The 20,184-nt window shown below is 35.4% G+C and overlaps 1 protein-coding gene and 2 long non-coding RNA genes across 12 annotated transcripts in view; 1 reads left to right on the forward strand and 2 right to left on the reverse strand.

The window, feature by feature from the left end:
* LOC127699029 (uncharacterized) overlaps window positions 1-9,189 on the forward strand; it is a 218,998-nt gene extending 209,809 nt beyond the window's left edge. For 4 of the 6 annotated variants that reach the window (XR_007981021.1, XR_007981024.1, XR_007981020.1 and 1 more), the window contains 2 exons: window positions 1,343-1,930; window positions 2,078-2,215. This is a non-coding gene — a long non-coding RNA (uncharacterized LOC127699029). Of the gene's footprint in view, window positions 1-1,342; window positions 1,931-2,077; window positions 2,225-9,164 lie in introns of those variants that run through there. The other 2 variants (XR_007981022.1, XR_007981019.1) reach the window with 2 other exon arrangements.
* LOC127698926 (TALPID3 protein-like) overlaps window positions 1-20,184 on the reverse strand; it is a 480,691-nt gene that overhangs the window by 232,744 nt on the left and 227,763 nt on the right. For all 5 annotated transcript variants that reach the window (XM_052202653.1, XM_052202654.1, XM_052202655.1 and 2 more), the window contains 2 exons: window positions 19,122-19,342; window positions 10,813-10,885 (listed from right to left, as the gene is read on the reverse strand). In XM_052202653.1, the coding sequence (XP_052058613.1) occupies window positions 10,813-10,885; window positions 19,122-19,342 (294 nt within the window). The remainder of the gene's footprint in view (window positions 1-10,812; window positions 10,886-19,121; window positions 19,343-20,184) is intronic.
* Window positions 1,500-9,522, reverse strand: LOC127699009 (uncharacterized). The gene is made up of 3 exons (XR_007980994.1): window positions 9,350-9,522; window positions 1,710-2,409; window positions 1,500-1,562 (listed from the first exon to the last, which is right to left on the reverse strand). It is a non-coding gene; the product is annotated as an uncharacterized LOC127699009 (long non-coding RNA).

The raw sequence follows: 20,184 nt of genomic DNA on the forward strand, positions 1-20,184 counted from the left end.
ATTCCAAACTAAAAGACAAATTGAGTTGGTCCTGCTTTGTTTCATAAAAAATAAATGGGGAATGTGTCCATGAGACACAGATGATGCCCCCGCTTGCATATAATATTATAAAGGGACATAACTCAAGTAAGGTAAAAGTGACGCTATCCAAATTCAAACTTGATCTGAGTTTTGTGGTAAAAAGCACTGTGTATAAGTTTCATAACATTTGGTTATGGCAAACTTTAGTTAGAGAACGGAAACGAAAAATTCAGCAAATTTTTCCATTTGTAAAGGGGCATAACTAGAAGTGTAAAAGTGATGCCACCCAAATTCAAATTTGATCTGTGTTTTGTGGTAATAAGGTACATGGCAAAACAATCTCCATGGAAATGAGATGTCCCAATGCTAATACAACTGCATACCAAATACCATAGACTTATCATAAGTCGTTCCCTTTCAACAAACCTAAACACAAACATTGACTTGTAAACTATTTAAAACTTGCATATCATTAACTTAACATTAGCGGTTCATCTTAAACTGATCTAATCACAAACTAATATATGTAAACTAAGCAAAAGTTTCAAAGTCAATAGACCATGACTGAGGGGGCGGGACCAAATATTCTCCATGGAAATGAGATGTGCTAATGCTTATACAACTGCACACCAATTATCATTGACCTACCACTAACGGTTCCCCTTAAACTGACCTAATCACAATAATAAAATTGAGAATGGAAATGGGGAATATGTCAAAGAGACAACAACCCGACCAAAGAGCAGACAACAGCCGAAGGCCACCAATGGGTCTTCAATGCAGCGAGAAAATCCCACACCCGGAGGTGGTCCACAGCTGGCCCCTAAATAAAATTGTGTACTAGTTCAGTGAAAATGGACGTCACACTAAACTCCAACAAGAGTGCACACGCTGAAATGTCTCGCCTTCTTTACTAATCATTGATATTATGTTGATAGTCCTAAATATAAAGCTTTATTACAACTGTCACATAAACTTAACATTAACCAAGTAAACTAAACATTGACCAATGAACCATGAAAATGAGGTCAAGGTCAGATGAACCATGCTGGGCAGGCATGTACAGCTAACAATTCTTCCATACAACAAATATGGTTGACCTATTGCTTATAGTTTAAGAAAAACAGTCCAAAACACAAAAACTTAACACTGAGCAATGAACCTTGAAAATGAGGTCAAGGTCAAATAAAACCTGTGTGACTGACATATAGATCATAAAATATTTCCATACACCAAATGTAGTTGAACTATTGCATATAGTATTAGAAAAAAAGATCAAATCTCAAAAACTTAACTTTGACCACTGAACCATGAAAATGAGGTCAAGGTCAGATGACACCTGCCAGCTAGACATGTACACCTTACAATCATTCCATACACCAAATATAGTAGACCTATTGCATGCAGTATTAGAAAAAAAGACCAAAACTCAAAAACTTAACTTTGACCACTGAACCATGAAAATGAGGTCAATGTCAGATGACACCTGCCAGCTAGACATGTACACCTTACAATCATTCCATACACCAAATATTGTTGACCTATTGCATACAGTATAAGAAAAACAGACCAAAACACAAAAACTCAACTATAACCACTGAACCATGAAAATGAAGTCAAGGTCAGATGACACCTGCCAGCTAGACATGTACACTTTACAATCCTTCCATACACCAAATATTGTAGACCTATTGCATACAGTATAAGAAAAACAGACCAAAACACAAAAACTCAACTATAACCACTGAACCATGAAAATGAGGTCAAGGTCAGATGACACCTGACAGCTAGACATGTACACCTTACAATCCTTCCATACACCAAATATAGTAGACCTATTGCATACAGTATAAGAAAAACAGACCAAAACACAAAAACTCAACTATAACCACTGAACCATGAAAATGAGGTCAAGGTCAGATGACACCTGCCAGCTAGACATGTACACCTTACAATCCTTCCATACAACAAATATAGTAGACCTATTGCATACAGTATAAGAAAAACAGACCAAAACACAAAAACTCCACTATAACCACTGAACCATGAAAATGAGGTCAAGGTCAGATGACACCTGCCAGCTAGACATGTACACCTTACAATCCTTCCATACACCAAATATAGTAGACCTATTGCATACAGTATAAGAAAAACAGACCAAAACACAAAAACTCAACTATAACCACTGAACCATGAAAATGAGGTCAAGATCAGATGACACCTGCCAGTTGGACATGTACACCTTACAGTCCTTCCATACACCAAATATACTAGACCTATTGCTTATAGTATCTGAGATATGGACTTGACCACGAAAACTTAACCTTGTTCACTGATCCATGAAATGAGGTCGAGGTCAAGTGAAAACTGTCTGACGGGCATGAGGACCTTGCAAGGTACGCACATACCAAATATAGTTATCCTATTACTTATAATAAGAGAGAATTTAACATTACAAAAAATCTTCACTTTTTTTTCAAGTAGTCACTGAACCATGAAAATGAGGTCAAGGACATTGGACATGTGACTGACGGAAACTTCGTAACATGAGGCATCCATATACAAAGTATGAAGCATCCAGGTCTTCCACCCTCTAAAATATAAAGCTTTTAAGAAGTTAGCTAACGCCGCCGCCGCCGCCGGATCACTATCCCTATGTCGAGCTTTCTGCGACAAAAGTCGCAGGCTCGACAAAAATTATAAATGAACTAAAATTAAAATAAAATGCTCCGCTGGGTGCAGCTTGATACGACCTCAGAGGTCGATCCCTGAACAGTTGGGGCAAGTATGGACACAACATTCAAGCTTGATACAGCTCTGAATTTGTATTGTGATTAAATATTTGACACAGCATAGGTTTCTGACACAGAATGAATGTGGTTTAAGAACTAAAAAAAATTTAATTTACCTTTTCAAACCATATCCTTACTATTTGCTTTTATATATAAATCAAAAATAACCAACTTAAAATGGAAAATTTTAAAGAAAAAAAAAAGGAAAAAAAAATCCCCCCCCCCAATTTTTTGAACCCCCTAATGATTCATCACCCCCAAACTGAATCCCAGCCTTCCCTTTGTGGTATGGTACCTTGCAGTACAATTTCAGAGAGATCCATACACTTGAACACAAGTTATTGTCTGGAAACTGTAAAAATGCTTGTTTTTTGGCCCCTTTTTGGCCCCAAATTCCTAAACGTTTAGGGCAATTACCCCCAAACTCAAACCCAGCTTTCCCTTTGTGATATGGAACCTTGTAGTACAATTTCATAAAGATCCATACACTTACACACAAGTTATTGTCCTGAAACTAGAAAAATTGTTTTTTTTCCCCTTTTTGGCCACTAATTCCTAAAATTTTGAGGCAATTACCCCCAAAATCAATCCCAGCCTTCCCTTTGTGGTATGGTACCTCGCAGTACAATTTCTGAGAGATCCATACACTTGAACACAAGTTATTGTCTGGAAACTAGAAAAATGCTTATTTTTGGCCCCTTATTCCTAAACGTTTTGGGCAATTACCCCCAAACTCAAACCCAGCTTTCCCTTTGTGATATGGAACCTTGTAGTACAATTTAAGAAAGATCCATACACTTACACACAAGTTATTGTCATGAAACTAGAAAAATGCTTGTTTTTTGCCCCTTTTTTGGCCCCTTATTCCTAAAATTTTGAGGCAATTACCCCCAAAATCAATCCAAGCATTCCCTTTGTGATATGGAACCTTGTGGTACAATGTCAGAGAAATCCATACACTAACACACAAGTTATTGTCTGGAAGTTACAAAAATGCTTATTTTTTGCCCCTTTTTGGCCCCTAATTCCTTAACTGTTGGTAACGTAACCCCCAAAATCAATCCCAACCTTTCTTTTGTGGTATTGAACCTTATGGTAAAATTTTACAGAGATCCATTCACTTAAACTAAAGTTATTGTGCGAAAACCAATGTGTCTAGGACGACGACGACGACGCCAACGTCATACCAATATACGATTGCAAAAATTTTTTGCGGTCGTATAAAAACATACAAGACTAACAAAGGCCAGAGGCTCCTGACTTGGGACAGGCGCAAAAATGCGGCGGGGGTTAAAAATGTTTTGTGAGATCTCAACCCTCCCCCTATACCTCTAGCCAATGTAGAATAAAGAAACACATAGCAATACACACAGTAAAACTCAGTTCAAAAGAAGATAAATTAACACATGAAAACGAAGCAAAAGTTTCAAATTCAATAGACCATGAATGAGGGGGCGGGGCCAAATAATCTCCATGGAAATGAGATGTGCCAATGCTTATACAACTGCATACCAAATATCATTGACCTACCACTAGTGGTTCCCCATAAACTGACCTAACCACAAACTAATACATGTAAACGAAGCAAAGTTTCAAAGTCAATAGACCTTGACTGAGGAGGCGGGGCCAAATAATCTCTATGGTAATGAGATGTGCAAATGCCAATTCAACTGCATACCAAATATCATTGACCTACTACTAGTGGTTCACCATGAACTAGACCTAATCACAAACTAATACATTATTGACGCCGCCACCGGAAACAGCATACCTATGTCTCGCTTTTTGACTCCGTCAAGGCAAGACAAAAACGGATGATGTCCCCACTTGCATATAACGTTATTAAAGGACTCAAGAACGGTAAAAATGACGCTACCAAAATTCAAACTTGATCTGTGTTTTGTTGTAAAAAGCATTGTGTATAAGTTTCATAACATTTGGTTGAGGCAAACTAAAGTTAGAGAACGGAAACCAATTTTGGGACGTACAGACGGACGTACAGATGGACATGGGTAAAACTTAATGCCCCCTCCGCTACAGCGGGGGCATAAAAATGGCAAACTTAGATACAAGTATCTTGTCTTAGGGAGGGATAAATTGTACTTTGTAAAGAATCACTCTGATTCAAACAAAAAATTCTCTGAAACTGACATTATCAAGATTCTTGATTGACAATATATTTGTTACATTTGGAGGACGTGTTTTTCAACAAAAAATTGGTATTCCAATTGGAACCAACTGTGCTCCTCTTCTTGTCGACTTGTTCCTTTATTCATATGAGGCTGATTTCATACAGGAACTTCTTAGGAAGAAAGAAAAGAAGTTAGCAGTATCCTTTAACTTTACTTTCCGCTATATAGATGATGCTCTCTCACTAAATACTGTAAATTCAGAAATTATTGCGATGTTTTTATTATTGCAAAAATTGCGACAAGTTTATAATCGCAATAATTTAAACTCGCATTTTGAAATTTTTTATATGAATTAAACAGGATTTTTCTCAATATCACTAAAAAATAAAATCGCATTTTAGTCTAAAATGACAAAATCGCAATAATAAATGCACGCAATAATTTCAGAATTTACAGTAATTCAAAATTTGGTGACTATGTTGAACGCATCTATCCAATCGAACTTGAGATAATGGATACAACAGATACAGTTAAGTCTGCCTCATATCTTGACTTACATCTAGAAATTGACAATGAGGGTCGTTTGAAAACAAAAGTTTATGACTCAAGAGCTTCCCAATTGTGAACTTTCCATATTTATGTAGCAACATTCCAGCAGCGCCTGCATATGGAGTATATATCTCCCAGTTGATACGATATTCCAGGGCTTGTATTTCCTATAATGATTTCCTTGATAGAGGGTTGCTGCTGACAAGGAAGATATTAAACCAAAAGTTCCAAGTGGTGAAGTGGAAATCATCACTTCGTCAATTTTATGGACGCCATCACGAGTTGGTTGACCATTATGGAATATCCGTTTCACAGATGAAAGCGGATATGTTCCAATTGCCGTATCTACAATCCTGTCCCATTTTCCCAGAATGTGACCTACCAAATTAGACTTATTACCGGGTTTGTACTAACATGAGCAACCCGACATTTGCCACATGTGGAGCAGGATCTGCTTACCCTTCTGGAGCACCTGACATCACCCCCAGTTTTTGGTGGGATTCGTGTTGCTTAGTCTTTATTTTTCTTTGTTGTGTTTTGTGTACTGTTGTTTGTCTGTTGGTCTTTATTTTAGCCATGGCAATGTCAGTTTTATTTTCTACTTTGAGTTTGAATGTCCTTTGGTATCTTTCGCCTCTCTTTTACACAAATTAGGTACCCACTTTTTCTTGCAGCCCATCCGCCAGCTGATATCACCATACTATAAGCTGGTTTTGGAATTTGTCCAATCAGACCAAAAAAAGAGCCAAATGCTTTTATGTCTTCAGTGCTTTGGGTTGACACACGCTAGAGTGTCTCGCCTCCTTTACTCAATTTCAAGGTTTTTTTTACAAGTATCACATAAATTATTCATGGAAATGAGGTCAAGGTAAGGACCAGTCAGCCATGTACACCTTACAATCATGCCATAGACCCAATATATTGAGCCTATTGTTTATATCATCTGAGAAACAGACCTAATTACAAAAACTTAACACTGACCAATGCACCAAAAAAATGAGGTCAAGGTTAGATGAGCCCTACAAGACAACATGTTTACCAAGCAATCATTCTACATGCCAAATATAGTTGACTTATTGCTTAAAGTATTGGAGAAATAGACATAACCATGAAAAACTGACACTGACCAATCAACCATGAATAAAGGTCAAGGTCAGAAAAAACTGGCAAGACAGACATGTACACCTTACAATTATTCCATACACCAAATATAGTGGCTCTTTTGCATATAGAATCTCAGAAATAGACCAAACCACAAAAACTTAATGTTGATCAATGAACCATGAGATCAAGGTCAGATGAAACCTGCCAGTCGGACATGTACACCTTACACCAAATAAAGCTGACCTATTGCTCATGTAATCTGAGATAAGGAGTTGACCACGAAAACTTAACCTTGATCAATGATCCAGACATGTAGACCTTGCAAGAATTCCACATACCAAATATAGTTATCCTATTACTCATAATAAGTGAGATTTTCACTCATCAACTCACAAACTGAATTAATGTCGGATAGACTTTTATGTAAAGTTTGTGAGTCTGTGTCCCAGTTAACGCCTCAATAACAGCTGGAAAGTATGATTGATTTGATTTGATTTTTGGTGTTTTAACGCCACTTTTAAGCACCGCTTTTGGGCTATTTCGTGGCGGCCAGTTTTTATTGGTGGAGGAAGCCGGAGTGCCCGGAGAAAACCACCGACCTTCGATAGGAAAACTGACAATCCTAGTCAATTAAGACTGGAGTCGAGTGCACCCCCACGAGCGGGGTCCGAACTCACAACCTCAGTGTTGACTGGCTAGTGATTACAGTAGTAACTACTTAGACCACTCGGCCACCGAGGCCCCCTGGAAAATATGTGTTTAATCCTTATAATTCTCAATCCAAAAAATTGTTTTTTTTTTAATTTCAACTTTCTTTGAACCACAGGATACATTACAGTGACATCGATATCTACATAGTGTTCATGAAGGTTAAGAAAGTAGTTTCCACAACATGGACTACAGAATTGTAAACTAAGGGAAAAAAATCTAGCAGAATAATCACATTGAACTATTTGTGGATAAGAAACTCATACAAGAATAAAAGAAGAATGTGTCTGAGGACACATATACCCCTGCTCAAGCTTTGCAACTTTCCAAGTTTAAAAGGAGCACAACTCTAGAACAGTAAGTGACATACTGCCCAAATTCGAACTCTTTCTTCAAGTTTTGGTTCTTAGCATTGTGTATGAGTTTCATAAAATTTGGATGAGGAAAACTTAAGTAAGAGTGCAGAAACGAAAAAATTTGCAACTTTCCAAGTTATAATGAGGCATAACTCTAGAACAGTAATTGACTCACTGCCCAAATTCGAACTCTGTCTTAGCATTGTGTATGAGTTTTATAAAATTAGGATGAGAAAAACTTAAGTGAGAGTGCGGAAACGAACATGGGGGGGACGACGAGAAAGAGGGATGGAAGGACAGAAAATCAAGGGTAACACTAAATGCCCTCATTGCATACGGTGTGGGCATAATTATAATAAAATGCTCCGCTGGGCGCAGCTTGATACGACCGCAGAGGTCGAACCCTGAACAGTTGGGGCAAGTATGGACACAACATTCAAGCTTGATACAGCACTGAATTTGGATTGTGATTAAATATTTGACACAGCATAGGTTTCTGACACAGAATGAATGTGGTCTTAAGAACTTTTTAATTTACCTATTCAAACCATATCATTATTATTTGCTTTTATATATAAATCAGAAATAACCAATTTAAAATGGAAAATTTTAAAGAAAAAAAAAAAGAAAAAAAACTTCCCTCCCCCAAATTTTTTGAACCCCCTTATGATTCATCACCCCCAAACGCAATCCCAGCCTTCCCTTTGTGGTATGGTACCTTGCAGTACAATTTCAGAGAGATCCATACACTTGAACACAAGTTATTGTCTGGCAACTAGAAAAATGCTTGTTTTTAGGCCCCTTTTTGGCCCCAAATTCCTAAACGTTTAGGGCAATTACCCCCAAACTCAAACCCAGCTTTCCCTTTGTGATAAGGAACCTTGTAGTACAATTTCATAAAGATCCATACACTTACACACAAGTTATTGTCCTGAAACTAGAACAAGAGTGCACATGCTGAAATGTCTCGCCTTCTTTACTAACCATTGATATTATGTTGATAGTCCTAAAAAAGCTTTACTACAACTATAACATAAACTTAACATGATCCAAGAAAATGAAGTCAAGGTCATATAAACCAAACGAGAAATACATGTACACCTTACAATCATTCAATACACTAAATATAGTTGACCTATTGCTTATAGTTTCTAAGAAACAGACTTAACCAAGAAAACTAAACATTGACCAATGAATCGTGAAAATGAGGTCAAGGTCAGAAGAACCATACCAGGCAGACATGAACAGCTTACAATCCTTCCATACAACAAATATAGTTGACCTATTGCTTATAGTTTAAGAAAAACAGACTGAAACACATAAACTTAACACTGAGCAATGAACCGTGAAAATGAGGTCAAAGTCAAATAAACCTGCGAGACTGACATGTACATCATAGAATATTTCCATACACCAAATATAGTTGACTTATTGCATAAAGTATGAGAAAAACGGACCAGAACACAAAAACTTAACTATAACCACTGAACCATGAAAATGAGGTCAAGGTCAGATGACACCTGCCAGTTGGACATGTACACCTTACAATCTTTCCATACACCAAATATACTAGACCTATTGCTTATAGTATCTGAGATATGGACTTGACCACCAAAACTTAACCTTGTTCACTGATCCATGAAATGAGGTCGAGGTCAAGTAAAAACTGTCTGAAGGGCATGAGGACCTTGATAGGTACGCACATACCAAATATAGTTATCCTATTACTCATAATAAGAGAGAAATTAACATTACAAAAAATCAAAACTTTTTTTTCAAGTAGTCACTGAACCATGAAAATGAGGTCAAGGACAATGGACATGTGACAGACGGAAACTTCGTAACATAAGGCATCTATAAACAAAGTATGAAGCATCAAGGTCTTCCACCTTCTAAAATATGTTGGCCCATAATTCCTAAAATTTTGAGGCAATTACCCCCAAACTCAATCCAAGCCTTCCCTGTGTGGTATGGTACCTTGCAGTACAATTTCAGAATGATCCATACACTTGAACACAAGTTATTGTCTGGAAACTAGAAAAATGCATATTTTTTGCCCCATTTTGGCCCCTTATTCCTAAACATTTTAGGCAATTACCCCCAAACTCAATTCCAGCTTTCCCTTTGTGATATTGAACCTTGTAGTACAATTTTAGAAAGATCCATACACTTACACACAAGTTATTGTCATGAAACTAGAAAAATGCTTACTTTTTGCCCCTTTTTTGGCCCCTAATTCCTAAAATTTTGAGGCAATTACCCCCAAAATCAATCCCAGCCTTCCCTTTGTGATATGGAACCTTGTGGTACAATGTCAGAGAGATCCATACACTAACACACAAGTTATGTCTGGAAGTTACAAAAATGCTTATTTTTGGCCCCTTTTTGGCCCCATATTCCTTAACTGTTGGTACCATAACCCCCAAAATCAATCCCAACCTTCCTTTTGTGGTATTGAACCTTATGGTTAAATTTCATAGAGATCCAATCACTTAAACTAAAGTTAGAGTGCGAAAACCAATGCGTCTTCGAACACCGACGACGCCGGACAACGACGACGCCAACGTCATACCAATATACGACCGCAAAATTTTTTGGCGGTCGTATAATAAAAATAATGTATTTGTGGTAAAGCTAAGTTTGCAACTCTTTATGTCAAAGTTGACCTTAGACATTTTGGGCAGTTCTATTTATAACCTTTTGTGTTTTTTGCTAGCAAACTTATAGTCACTAGCATACTTCATGAAGGTTATTTCAGTAACAAATGTTGTGTGAACAGAAATAATATAATTTGATTTTACTATCACTGCATAATTGCTATTGGACTATCTCAGTCATTTAGGATAGCATTCACAAGTATCTAATGTTTAGGTATTGTTACGATTTAAATGACACATTTTGTTTGTAAAGTTCAAGATCACAAAACTGTGTAATTGTGCTAAAATTAAGGTTGCAATGGTGACCTTAGATGGTTTTGGCTGTTCTATTTATACCCTTTTGATTTTTAAGCTTTCAAATATAATGCAGTTCTGGCTTTCCAAACTTTTGGTTATAAGCAAACCTAATGAAAATAATTCCAGAACATGTGTTCTGCACACTAATTCATATCATTATGTTCTTTTCTTTTTCATTTTTTTCTGATAAGCATACCTCAACTTGCTGTCTTAGTTTTGTAACCAATTTATCAATTTTTTGTTTCAAATGTGCTCTTTCTGGATCTGATCTGAAAAATAAAGCTTTAAAATGACACAGCTACAGGTCTTTTTTGTCTTTTTTTCATCTTTTTCTGTTCAATGCAGAGCCCAGAACTTTTGTCCTTATATTCCAGTATGGATTAACATCAATTGGTCATCAGACAAAAATATGCTATTTAATATAAATTTCAACCCTTCTCTTAATCCCAAATTCTTTTTCTGAAAACAAATTAATTTATTTCAAATAAAGCCTTTTCAGATTATTTAAATAAAGTGAAATCCAATATTTTTTCTTGAGTGCCAGGACCACATTATTTATTTGGTGGGGTTTGTGATGCTCTATCTTTAGTTGTCTGTGTAGTGTTTTGCTGTTTGTCTTTTCCTCAATTTTTCTTGTTGGCTGCTTTTTTTTACTTATGGTTTACAATTGCTTTCTTGGTATATTCTCCTTATTTTTATTGATGAAAATAATTACGATGAACTAGAACTGTCCCCTTAGCTGGACAAAAAACCCTGAGGCCTGGTTTAACTTTTAAACATGCTTTGTAACTTAATTACAGGGAATTTTTTCTAGTGTTTTATTTTTGTTTCAGATGCATTTACATCCCACATACATGCATATTTGTATATCAGGTTCTAACAATATTGTAATTTTCTTAAAAGATATAATGAATCATAACATAATCAGTTGCAATGACAAAGTAGGAGCTGGACAGTACCAAAAGCTTCAAGTTCCAGGGGCATTACTCTAGAAAAGCTCAATGGACTATTACTGGAATATCATTCCCACATGCACATCTGCATATTAGGGTCTTTTGATGTACCAAATTACATGAAGATATGATAAGCCATGAAGGTTCAGATGACAAGGTAGTTGCAGGACGGGGCCAAAAATTTTTGAGGCATGTCTCTGGAAAATCTCAATGGACATGAGCATCCTACATGCACATCTGTATATTAGGATACCAACATTTTTCTAGATACAATAAAACATGTAGGAGGAGTTCAGATGACAAGGTTGTTGCTGGACAGGGTCAAAATTTCTCAGATGAATGGAGCATAACTCTAATATCATTGCAGTTGTAGTCATATCAGTGGTTAGTATCAATTTCAATGGCAGATGAAGAAAAATTCACGAAAATAGACTATCTTTGAGGAGTGAGTTAGCAAGGAATATGACGTTTATATTCAAATAAATGGATTAAAAATTAACTTAAGGCAATTATAATCATGTTTTAATGAAGTGAAACATTATTTTGCTGGAAATCAGAATCTTTTGAAGTACACTTAAATTACAAAGACTGGAAGTGAACAAAAATATTCTTTGGCATAAAAAATTGTTCTTTTCAAATATCATATTACAGTGGCATTTCGTTGTGTCGAAAACTTGGATGAGTTGAAGTAATTTCTTGGTCCCAGTGAAATTCCCGTTTGATCAATGCATAATTACCTCTGATGAGTCGAACTCTGTTGATTCGAATATTCCGTTAAGTCGAGTAAATTTTATAGTCCCGTCGATGTAAAATTAATGTCAATTGACCTTGATGTCTCGAAGTTCGAAAGTAAGAATTTTCGAAAAAGATGCAGACCTAATGATAAAAATTCATTTGGATGTATTTCTTATGTAACCTAATCATTTTCAAAAGAGATTAAAGCTGAGTAAACATACTTGTTTGTATAACAGTTAAAATGACATGTTTATGGTGACCGGTAATTAACACCTTTGTTGATCATTCAAGCGCAATGTTAGTGTGCTGAACATATTTCACCTGCCATAAAAATGATACGAATTTAAATGAATCGTTAGAATTAAAATTCATTAATTACAATAAATAAAAGGATTAAGACAATTGTGATAAATTTATAACAATTTAATGTAAAGCAGACGACCTCATCAGTGACCTTTCAGAACTTGTTTCGTTCCGCGAGTGATTTCATAATTCATAGTGACCGACCTTTGTAAATATTTGTGTATACTATTGATTTTATTTGTGCATGATTTGTAACTGTACTTGTGTGTTAAATTCTTATGAAAGACTTAAAAATATGGAGATTGAATACACTATCATTGTGTCATAGCGAAAATAGGCACACTGTTCAAAGTATCTAGATTACACAAATCTCATACCATATTTCATGCATTCCAAATTTATAACGACACACTCGACCTTGGATGAGTCAAACCTCGGATAAGTCTAATACTTTGGTCCAGTCCCTTCGACTTCGACATAACAAGGTTCGACTGTACCAGTCTACAAATTCAATGGGCTTGGTTCTCAATTTTATTTAACAAGTAGTGTACTCGTAACGCAGTTATGTAATTATTTCACAGCAAAACGTGTGAAGGTCACGATCCAGAATTATCATATTTGTTTACCAAATGTTGTGGAAAAACAGATATGTTTCTCACTAAATAATGATATAGGAGATTGTTCATTGGAATTTTCAATTTTAAATCAACAACAGACATCATTTGATATTATTAAGAAAAATCTATCTAAATGACACTGATAAAAAAGCACGTTTTCACCTTCTACTTAATTCACCCAAGTCAATCGGAAAACATGAAAAAATGCAAAATACATCTATAAATTAATGTTTTGAAACTTCACCAGTCCACTATTGTCTTTTTAACTGGTCTTACTCTAAATAGTTTAATCATAAAAATGTAGGAAATTTATCATAGCTGAAAAGGAATCTCCTTCAACCACTTTGACATGAGTCCACATACATACATCACAAATATGGCAGTCTCACCATAGCATAAAGGCAAAAAAGCAATTGCCTTAAAAAAAATATTAAAATCTTTATTTCTTATGAGGCAAGAATCTTGCAATCTGATTGGTTAATTACCCTGATGTAAATAACATCCCATCCCAGCTAAATTATGAACACCTGGGTATAAATTATTGCTAAAATTCCAAAAAAATAAAAATTTGCCAAATTACAATAAAATGCTCCGCTGCGCGCAGCTTGATACGACCGCAGAGGTCGAACCCTGAACAGTTGGGGCAAGTATGGACACAACATTCAAGCTTGATACAGCACTGAATTTGGATTGTGATTAAATATTTGACACAGCATAGGTTTCTGACACACAATGAAAGTGGTCCAAGAACTTAAAAATTTTTAATTTACCTATTCAAACCATATCATTATTATTTGCTTTTATATATAAATCAGAAATAACCAATTTAAAATGGAAAATTTTAAAGAAAAAAAAAGGAAAAAAATGAAAAAAAAATCTCTCCCCCAAATTTTTTGAACCCCCTTATGATTCATCACCCCCAAACTCAATCCCAGCCTTCCCTTTGTGGTATGGTACCTTGCAGTACAATTTCAGAGAGATCCATACACTTGAACACAAGTTATTGTCTGGAAACTAGAAAAATGCTTGTTTTTAGGCCCCTTTTTGGCCCCAAATTCCTAAACGTTTAGGGCAATTACCCCCAAACTCAAACACAGCTTTCCTGTTGTGATATGGAACCTTGTAGTACAATTTCATAAAGATCTATACACTTACACACAAGTTATTGTCCTGAAACTAGAAAAATGCTTATTTTTGCCCCTTTTTGCCCCCTAATTCCTAAAATTTTGAGGCAATTACCCCCAAAATCAATCCCAGCCTTCCCTTTGTGGTATGGTACCTTGCAGTACAATTTCAGAGAGATCCATACACTTGAACACAAGTTATTGTCTGGAAACTAAAAAAAATGCTTATTTTTGGCCCCTTATTCCTAAACGTTTTGGGCAATTACCCCCAAACTCAATTCCAGCTTTCCCTTTGTGATATGGAACCTTGTAGTACAATTTCAGAAAGATCCATACACTTACACACAAGTTATTGTCATGAAACTAGAAAAATGCTTGTTTTTTGCCCCTTTTTTGGCCCCTAATTCATAACATTTTGAGGCAATTACCCCCAAAATCAATCCCAGCATTCCCTTTGTGATATGGAATCTTGTTGTACAAAGTCAGAGAGATCCATACACTAACACACAAGTTATGTCTGGAAGTTACAAAAATGCTTATTTTTGGCCCCTAATTCCTTAACTGTTGGTACCATAACCACCAAAATCAATCCCAACCTTCCTTTTGTGGTATTGAACCTTATGGTAAAATTTCATAGAGATCCATTTACTTAAACTACAGTTAGAGTGCGAAAACCAATGTGTCTTCGGACGACGACTCCGGACGACGACAGCGACGCCATCGTCATACCAATATACGAACGCAAAAATAAAATTCTGCGCAAAGAGGGCATGATAAGCCCTTATTTGTTCATGTTGAAATTGTTGCAAGAATAAAATGTGATATTTCAAAGGTATTTAATCATTAGTAAATAAAATGGCTCTGTAGAAAAAATGACCCAAGATACTATTTTTTAAATCAAACAGTTTGGTATGTTCACCAATTCCAACAATTAAGCCATGTTAATATAGTTGCACATATAATTGTCTTGCTGATCTTTTCTGCTGTTTACTGTAAGTCTAATATTACTATAGTTTGGCTAAAAATACCTCCTATAAGGAATCTACCTCCTTTAACCTAGGCCACATACATGGGAGAAACATTCGATAGACCAAATAAACCTGACTCAGCATTACATCAACAACTGCTTAATATTCTAGATGATAATAACTTAGAACAAGTAATAAACAAGATAAATGGGGAATGTGTTCATGGGACACAGATGATGCCCCCGCTTGCATAAAACATTATAAAGGGACATAACTCAAGAACAATAAAAGTGACGTTACCCAAATTTGTACTTGATCTGAGTTTTGTAGTAATAAGCATTGTGTATAAGTTTCATAACATTTGGTTGAGGCAAACTAAAGTTAGAGAACGGAAATGAAAAATTCAGCATCTTTTTTCAATTTTGAAGGGGCATAACTCTAGAACAGTTAAAGTGACACCACCAAAATTCAAGCTTGATCTGCGTTTTGTGGTAATAAGCATTGTGTTTAAGTTTCATAACATTTGGTTGAGGCAAACTTAAGTTAGAGAATGGAAACCAAATTTGGGATGTATGGACTGACGGACGTATGGACGTACGTACAGATGGACAAAGGTAAAACTTAATGCCCCATCCGCTACGGCTGGGGCGGGGACATAAAAATGGTAAAAATAGTCCTTTATAGGTAATAACTCCTTTACTCTTTCTATAGCAATTTTCAATATAATAGACAAATTGCATTTTACCCCTATGTTGTAATTTTAGCTATGTTGGCCATGTTGGTTGGCAAACAGGATCATTAGACACATTTTTTTAAACTAAATACCTGAATGATGTTTATGGCCAAGTTTGGTTCAAATTTACCCAGTAATTTCAGGAGAAGATTTTTGTAAAAGTTAACAGATGACAGATACCAAGTGATGAGAATAGCTCAATTTACCCTTTGGGTCAGCTGAGCTAAAAAGTCACCTAAATCTGTTGCTATTCCACTAAATTAGACTGAAAAAAATGGGGAATGTGTCCATGGGACACAGATGATGCCCCCGCTTGCATATCATATAAAGTTATAAAGGGACATAACTGAAGAATGGTAAAAGTTACGCTACCCAAATTTATACTTGAACTGAGTTTTGTGGTAAGTATTGTGTATAAGTTTCATATCATTTGGTTGAGGCAAACTTAAGTTAGAGAACGGAAACGAAAAATTCAGCAATTTTTCCATTTGTAAAGGGGCATAGCTCTAGAACAGTTAAAGTGACGCCACTAAAATTCAAACTTGATCTGTATTTTGTGGTAATAAGCATTGTGTATAAGTTTCATAACATTTTGTTGAGGCTAACTTAAGTTAGAGAACGGAAACGCAAAATTCAGCAATTTTTCCATTCGTAAAGGGGCATAACTCTAGAACATTTAAAGTGACACCACCAAGATTCAAACTTGATCTGTATTTTGTCGTGATAAGCATTGTGTATAAGTTTCATAAAATTTGGTTGAGGCATACTAAAGTTAGAGAACAGAAACGAACAAGAGGCTGTCAGAGTGACAGCAAACCGGATTTTCCTGCAGAGGGTGAACCCTGAACAGTTGAGCAAGTATGGACACTACATTTAAGCTTAAAACAGCTCTGAATTTGGATTGTGATTGAATATTTGACACAGCATAGGTTTGTGACACAAAATGAATGTGGTCAAAGAACTGAAATATTTGAAATTGGACATTCCAAAATCTAAGTACATATTAGAATCAGCATACCAAAGAACCCCAAGAATTCAATTTTTGATGAAATCAGACAAAAGTTTAATTTAGGACCCTTTGGACCTCAATGTGGACCAATTTGATAAAGGAGCCCACAATCCAAAATCTCTCAATACATGGTTATATTCAGTATTTCAAAGAACCCCATAGATTCAATTTTTGTTGAATCAAACAAAGTTTAATTTTGGACCCTGATATTTTGGACCAACTTGAAAACTGGGCCCAAAAATCTAATATTAAAATACAGGTTTAGATTCAGCATTTGAAAGAACCCTATATACATTTAATTTATGTTGAAATGAAACACAGGTTAATTTTATCCATAATATTTTCTGTGCAAAGGGAAATACCTCAAACTGGATAAATAGTTCTCTAAAATAAGATATGATGCAATTTTTCAAATTATAATCAATAATATAATAACAACAACCAGTGATGACTAAGTTCTCTAAAATTAGATATGATTTAACACTCAAACATTGTTAGAATCAGCATATCAAAGAACCAAAGAATTCAATTTTTGATGAAATTAAACAAAAGTTTAATTTAGGACCCTTTGGACCTCAATGTGGTATTATCTTATTAATAATGAAAAGAAATACAGGTTTAGATTAAGCATTTCAAAGAAACCTATATATATTCAATTTATGTTGAAATCAAACACAGTTTAATTATGGACCCCAATTTGGACCAACTTGAAAACTGGGCCCAAAATCAGAAATCTAAATATATGTTTATTAATAGACAATATAAGCTTAGTTTTTAAAGGAGTTCACTTCGTCATAAAAAAAATATATAGCATTCAGAAAATAAGTTTTTACAGAATAACAAACAAACTTGCCACAAAATTCTTCAAACAATTTACCAAAGAAAAGAAGAAAAAAATCAAAAATTTTATTTATCATTAATACAATGTCTTTTCAAAATCTATAAAACTTATCAGTAACAAGAAATAATTGTAACAGGATGCTGTTACAAAGTCTCCCAAACAAAGCTCCAATAATTCGTCATTCCAATGGTCGCCTGACATTGGGCAAAATCCAGTTCAAATTGGTTTGTGATATGCATAAGTGACGCCTATGGATTGACCCTGTATGTCATTCAAATCTTCTTGAAATTAGGAACAGGAATATATGGTTTAGGGGTGGAGATCTCCACTGTTTACAAATTCTCAAAAGGGGGGGGGACCCCAGGGGACTCGCCTTATATTTCATTTGATTTGTTTTATTGTCCCATACAAGAATATATATGGTTTCGGGGTGGGGATCTTGACCGTTTACAAGTTTTCAAAAAGAAGGGGGTGGTGGTGACCCCAGGGGACTCGCCTTTTATTTCATTTGATTAGTTTTATTGTCCCATACAAGAATATATATGGTTTCAGGGTGGGGATCTTGACGGTTTACAAGTTTTCAAAAAGAAGAGAGGTGGGGGTGAACCCAGGGACTCCCCCAATATTTCATTTGATTTGTTATATTGTCCCATACAAGATAAAAGCACATTCTCAAATTGAAGGGGGGTGGGGGTAAGAATATATATGGTTTAGGGAGACTTAATTATCTACAAAATGTCTAATAATGAACAGTAAATTTCAAACTGCATTTATACAGTCCTACTAGTAAATTTCAAGTTTGACCGTCCGCCAACACGACCGCCCGCCGTACATCCCCATTTTAATAACCGATATTTCCTTCGAAAATCCGGTTAAAAATTCAGCAATTTTTCCATTTGTAAAGGGGCATAAATCTAGAAAGGTTAAAGTGACGCCACCAAAATTCAAACTTGATCTGTGCTTTGAGGTAATAAGCATTGTGTATAAGCTTCATAACATGTGGTTGAGGCAAACTAAAGTTGGAGAACAGAAACCAACTTTGGGACATACGGACGGACGGACGTACAGACGGACAAGGGTAAAACTTAATGCCCCCTCCACTACGGCGGGGGCATAAAAATAATTCAACCCCACCACTTGTTTTTGTGACCTGTCCAGGGAATTTCCTAAAAATGAATAAAGAACAGTTGAAGTAACTTCCACAATAATAATAATAAATTACCTATTTTGATGCAAATTCTCTAAAATGGTATAAACCTCATACTCCTGTTGGGACCTTAATACACTTTGCAGGTTAGCCTCTAGGCAATTTCTTGCCTTAGAGACATCTTGTAACACCTGTTCTGCTTCATTGAATCCAGGTAGAAGAGGAGCATTAAAATGATGAAATGACAGCTCTGGTACTGATTTGTATGGTGTAGAAATATTCTTGAGGGAGGATGTCTGAAAGAATCATAAGAAACAGTAAGTAGATAAAAGATAAGTCTATTATATTTGAGTAACTAAAGTGGTTAATCATATTTATTAGATTTTATGATTGAAGAATGAGTTTATTAATATCAAATATTTAAGGTACAAAAGAGTGCACACACTAAAATGTCTCGCCAGCTTTACTTTAATTGAATTTATGTTGAAAGTCTGTAATATGAGGGTTTTACTACAAGTTTATCAATGATCCATAAAATGATGTCAAGGTCAGATACACTCTGCTAGGCAGACAAGTAAACCTAACAATCAAACCATACACCAAATATAGTTAGCCTATTGCTTGTTGTATCTGGAGAAGATCTAATTAAAACAAGAAATGATTGTAACATGATGCTGTTACAAAGTCTACCAAACAAAGTCCACATAAGTATAAACCCCTAAGGACTCTCCTTATTGAATAAATTGAGAAAAAAAAGTTCAAGGTCAAAGTTCAAGGTCATAATTTCAGTAGGTCACATGTTCCCATGGTTATTACTGAAGACCCCATGTGTCTATCACTCAAGTAATAATTATTTGAAAATAAAAAAAATTTAAATCCCATAGGGTTCTATAGTAAACCCCTTCTTTCTTTTGCTCCATCAAAATACCCCTTTATAATCCCCATTGCACAAACAAAAAAAAAACTCTGATCGCACCACAATACATGTTAGTTTAACATATTGTTGAACCCTAAGTTAATCTGATTAGCGATTTTGGAGAACAGGTGCAGACAAATTCAAATTTAAAAGTGGTTGAAGAGGAAGAATAATAATAATAATAATAATAATAATAATACTAATAACAAGCATTCTGAGAGT

The sequence above is a fragment of the Mytilus californianus genome, unplaced genomic scaffold (assembly GCF_021869535.1).
Source record: "Mytilus californianus isolate M0D057914Y unplaced genomic scaffold, xbMytCali1.0.p SCAF_4, whole genome shotgun sequence".
Classification (NCBI taxonomy): domain Eukaryota; kingdom Metazoa; phylum Mollusca; class Bivalvia; order Mytilida; family Mytilidae; genus Mytilus; species Mytilus californianus.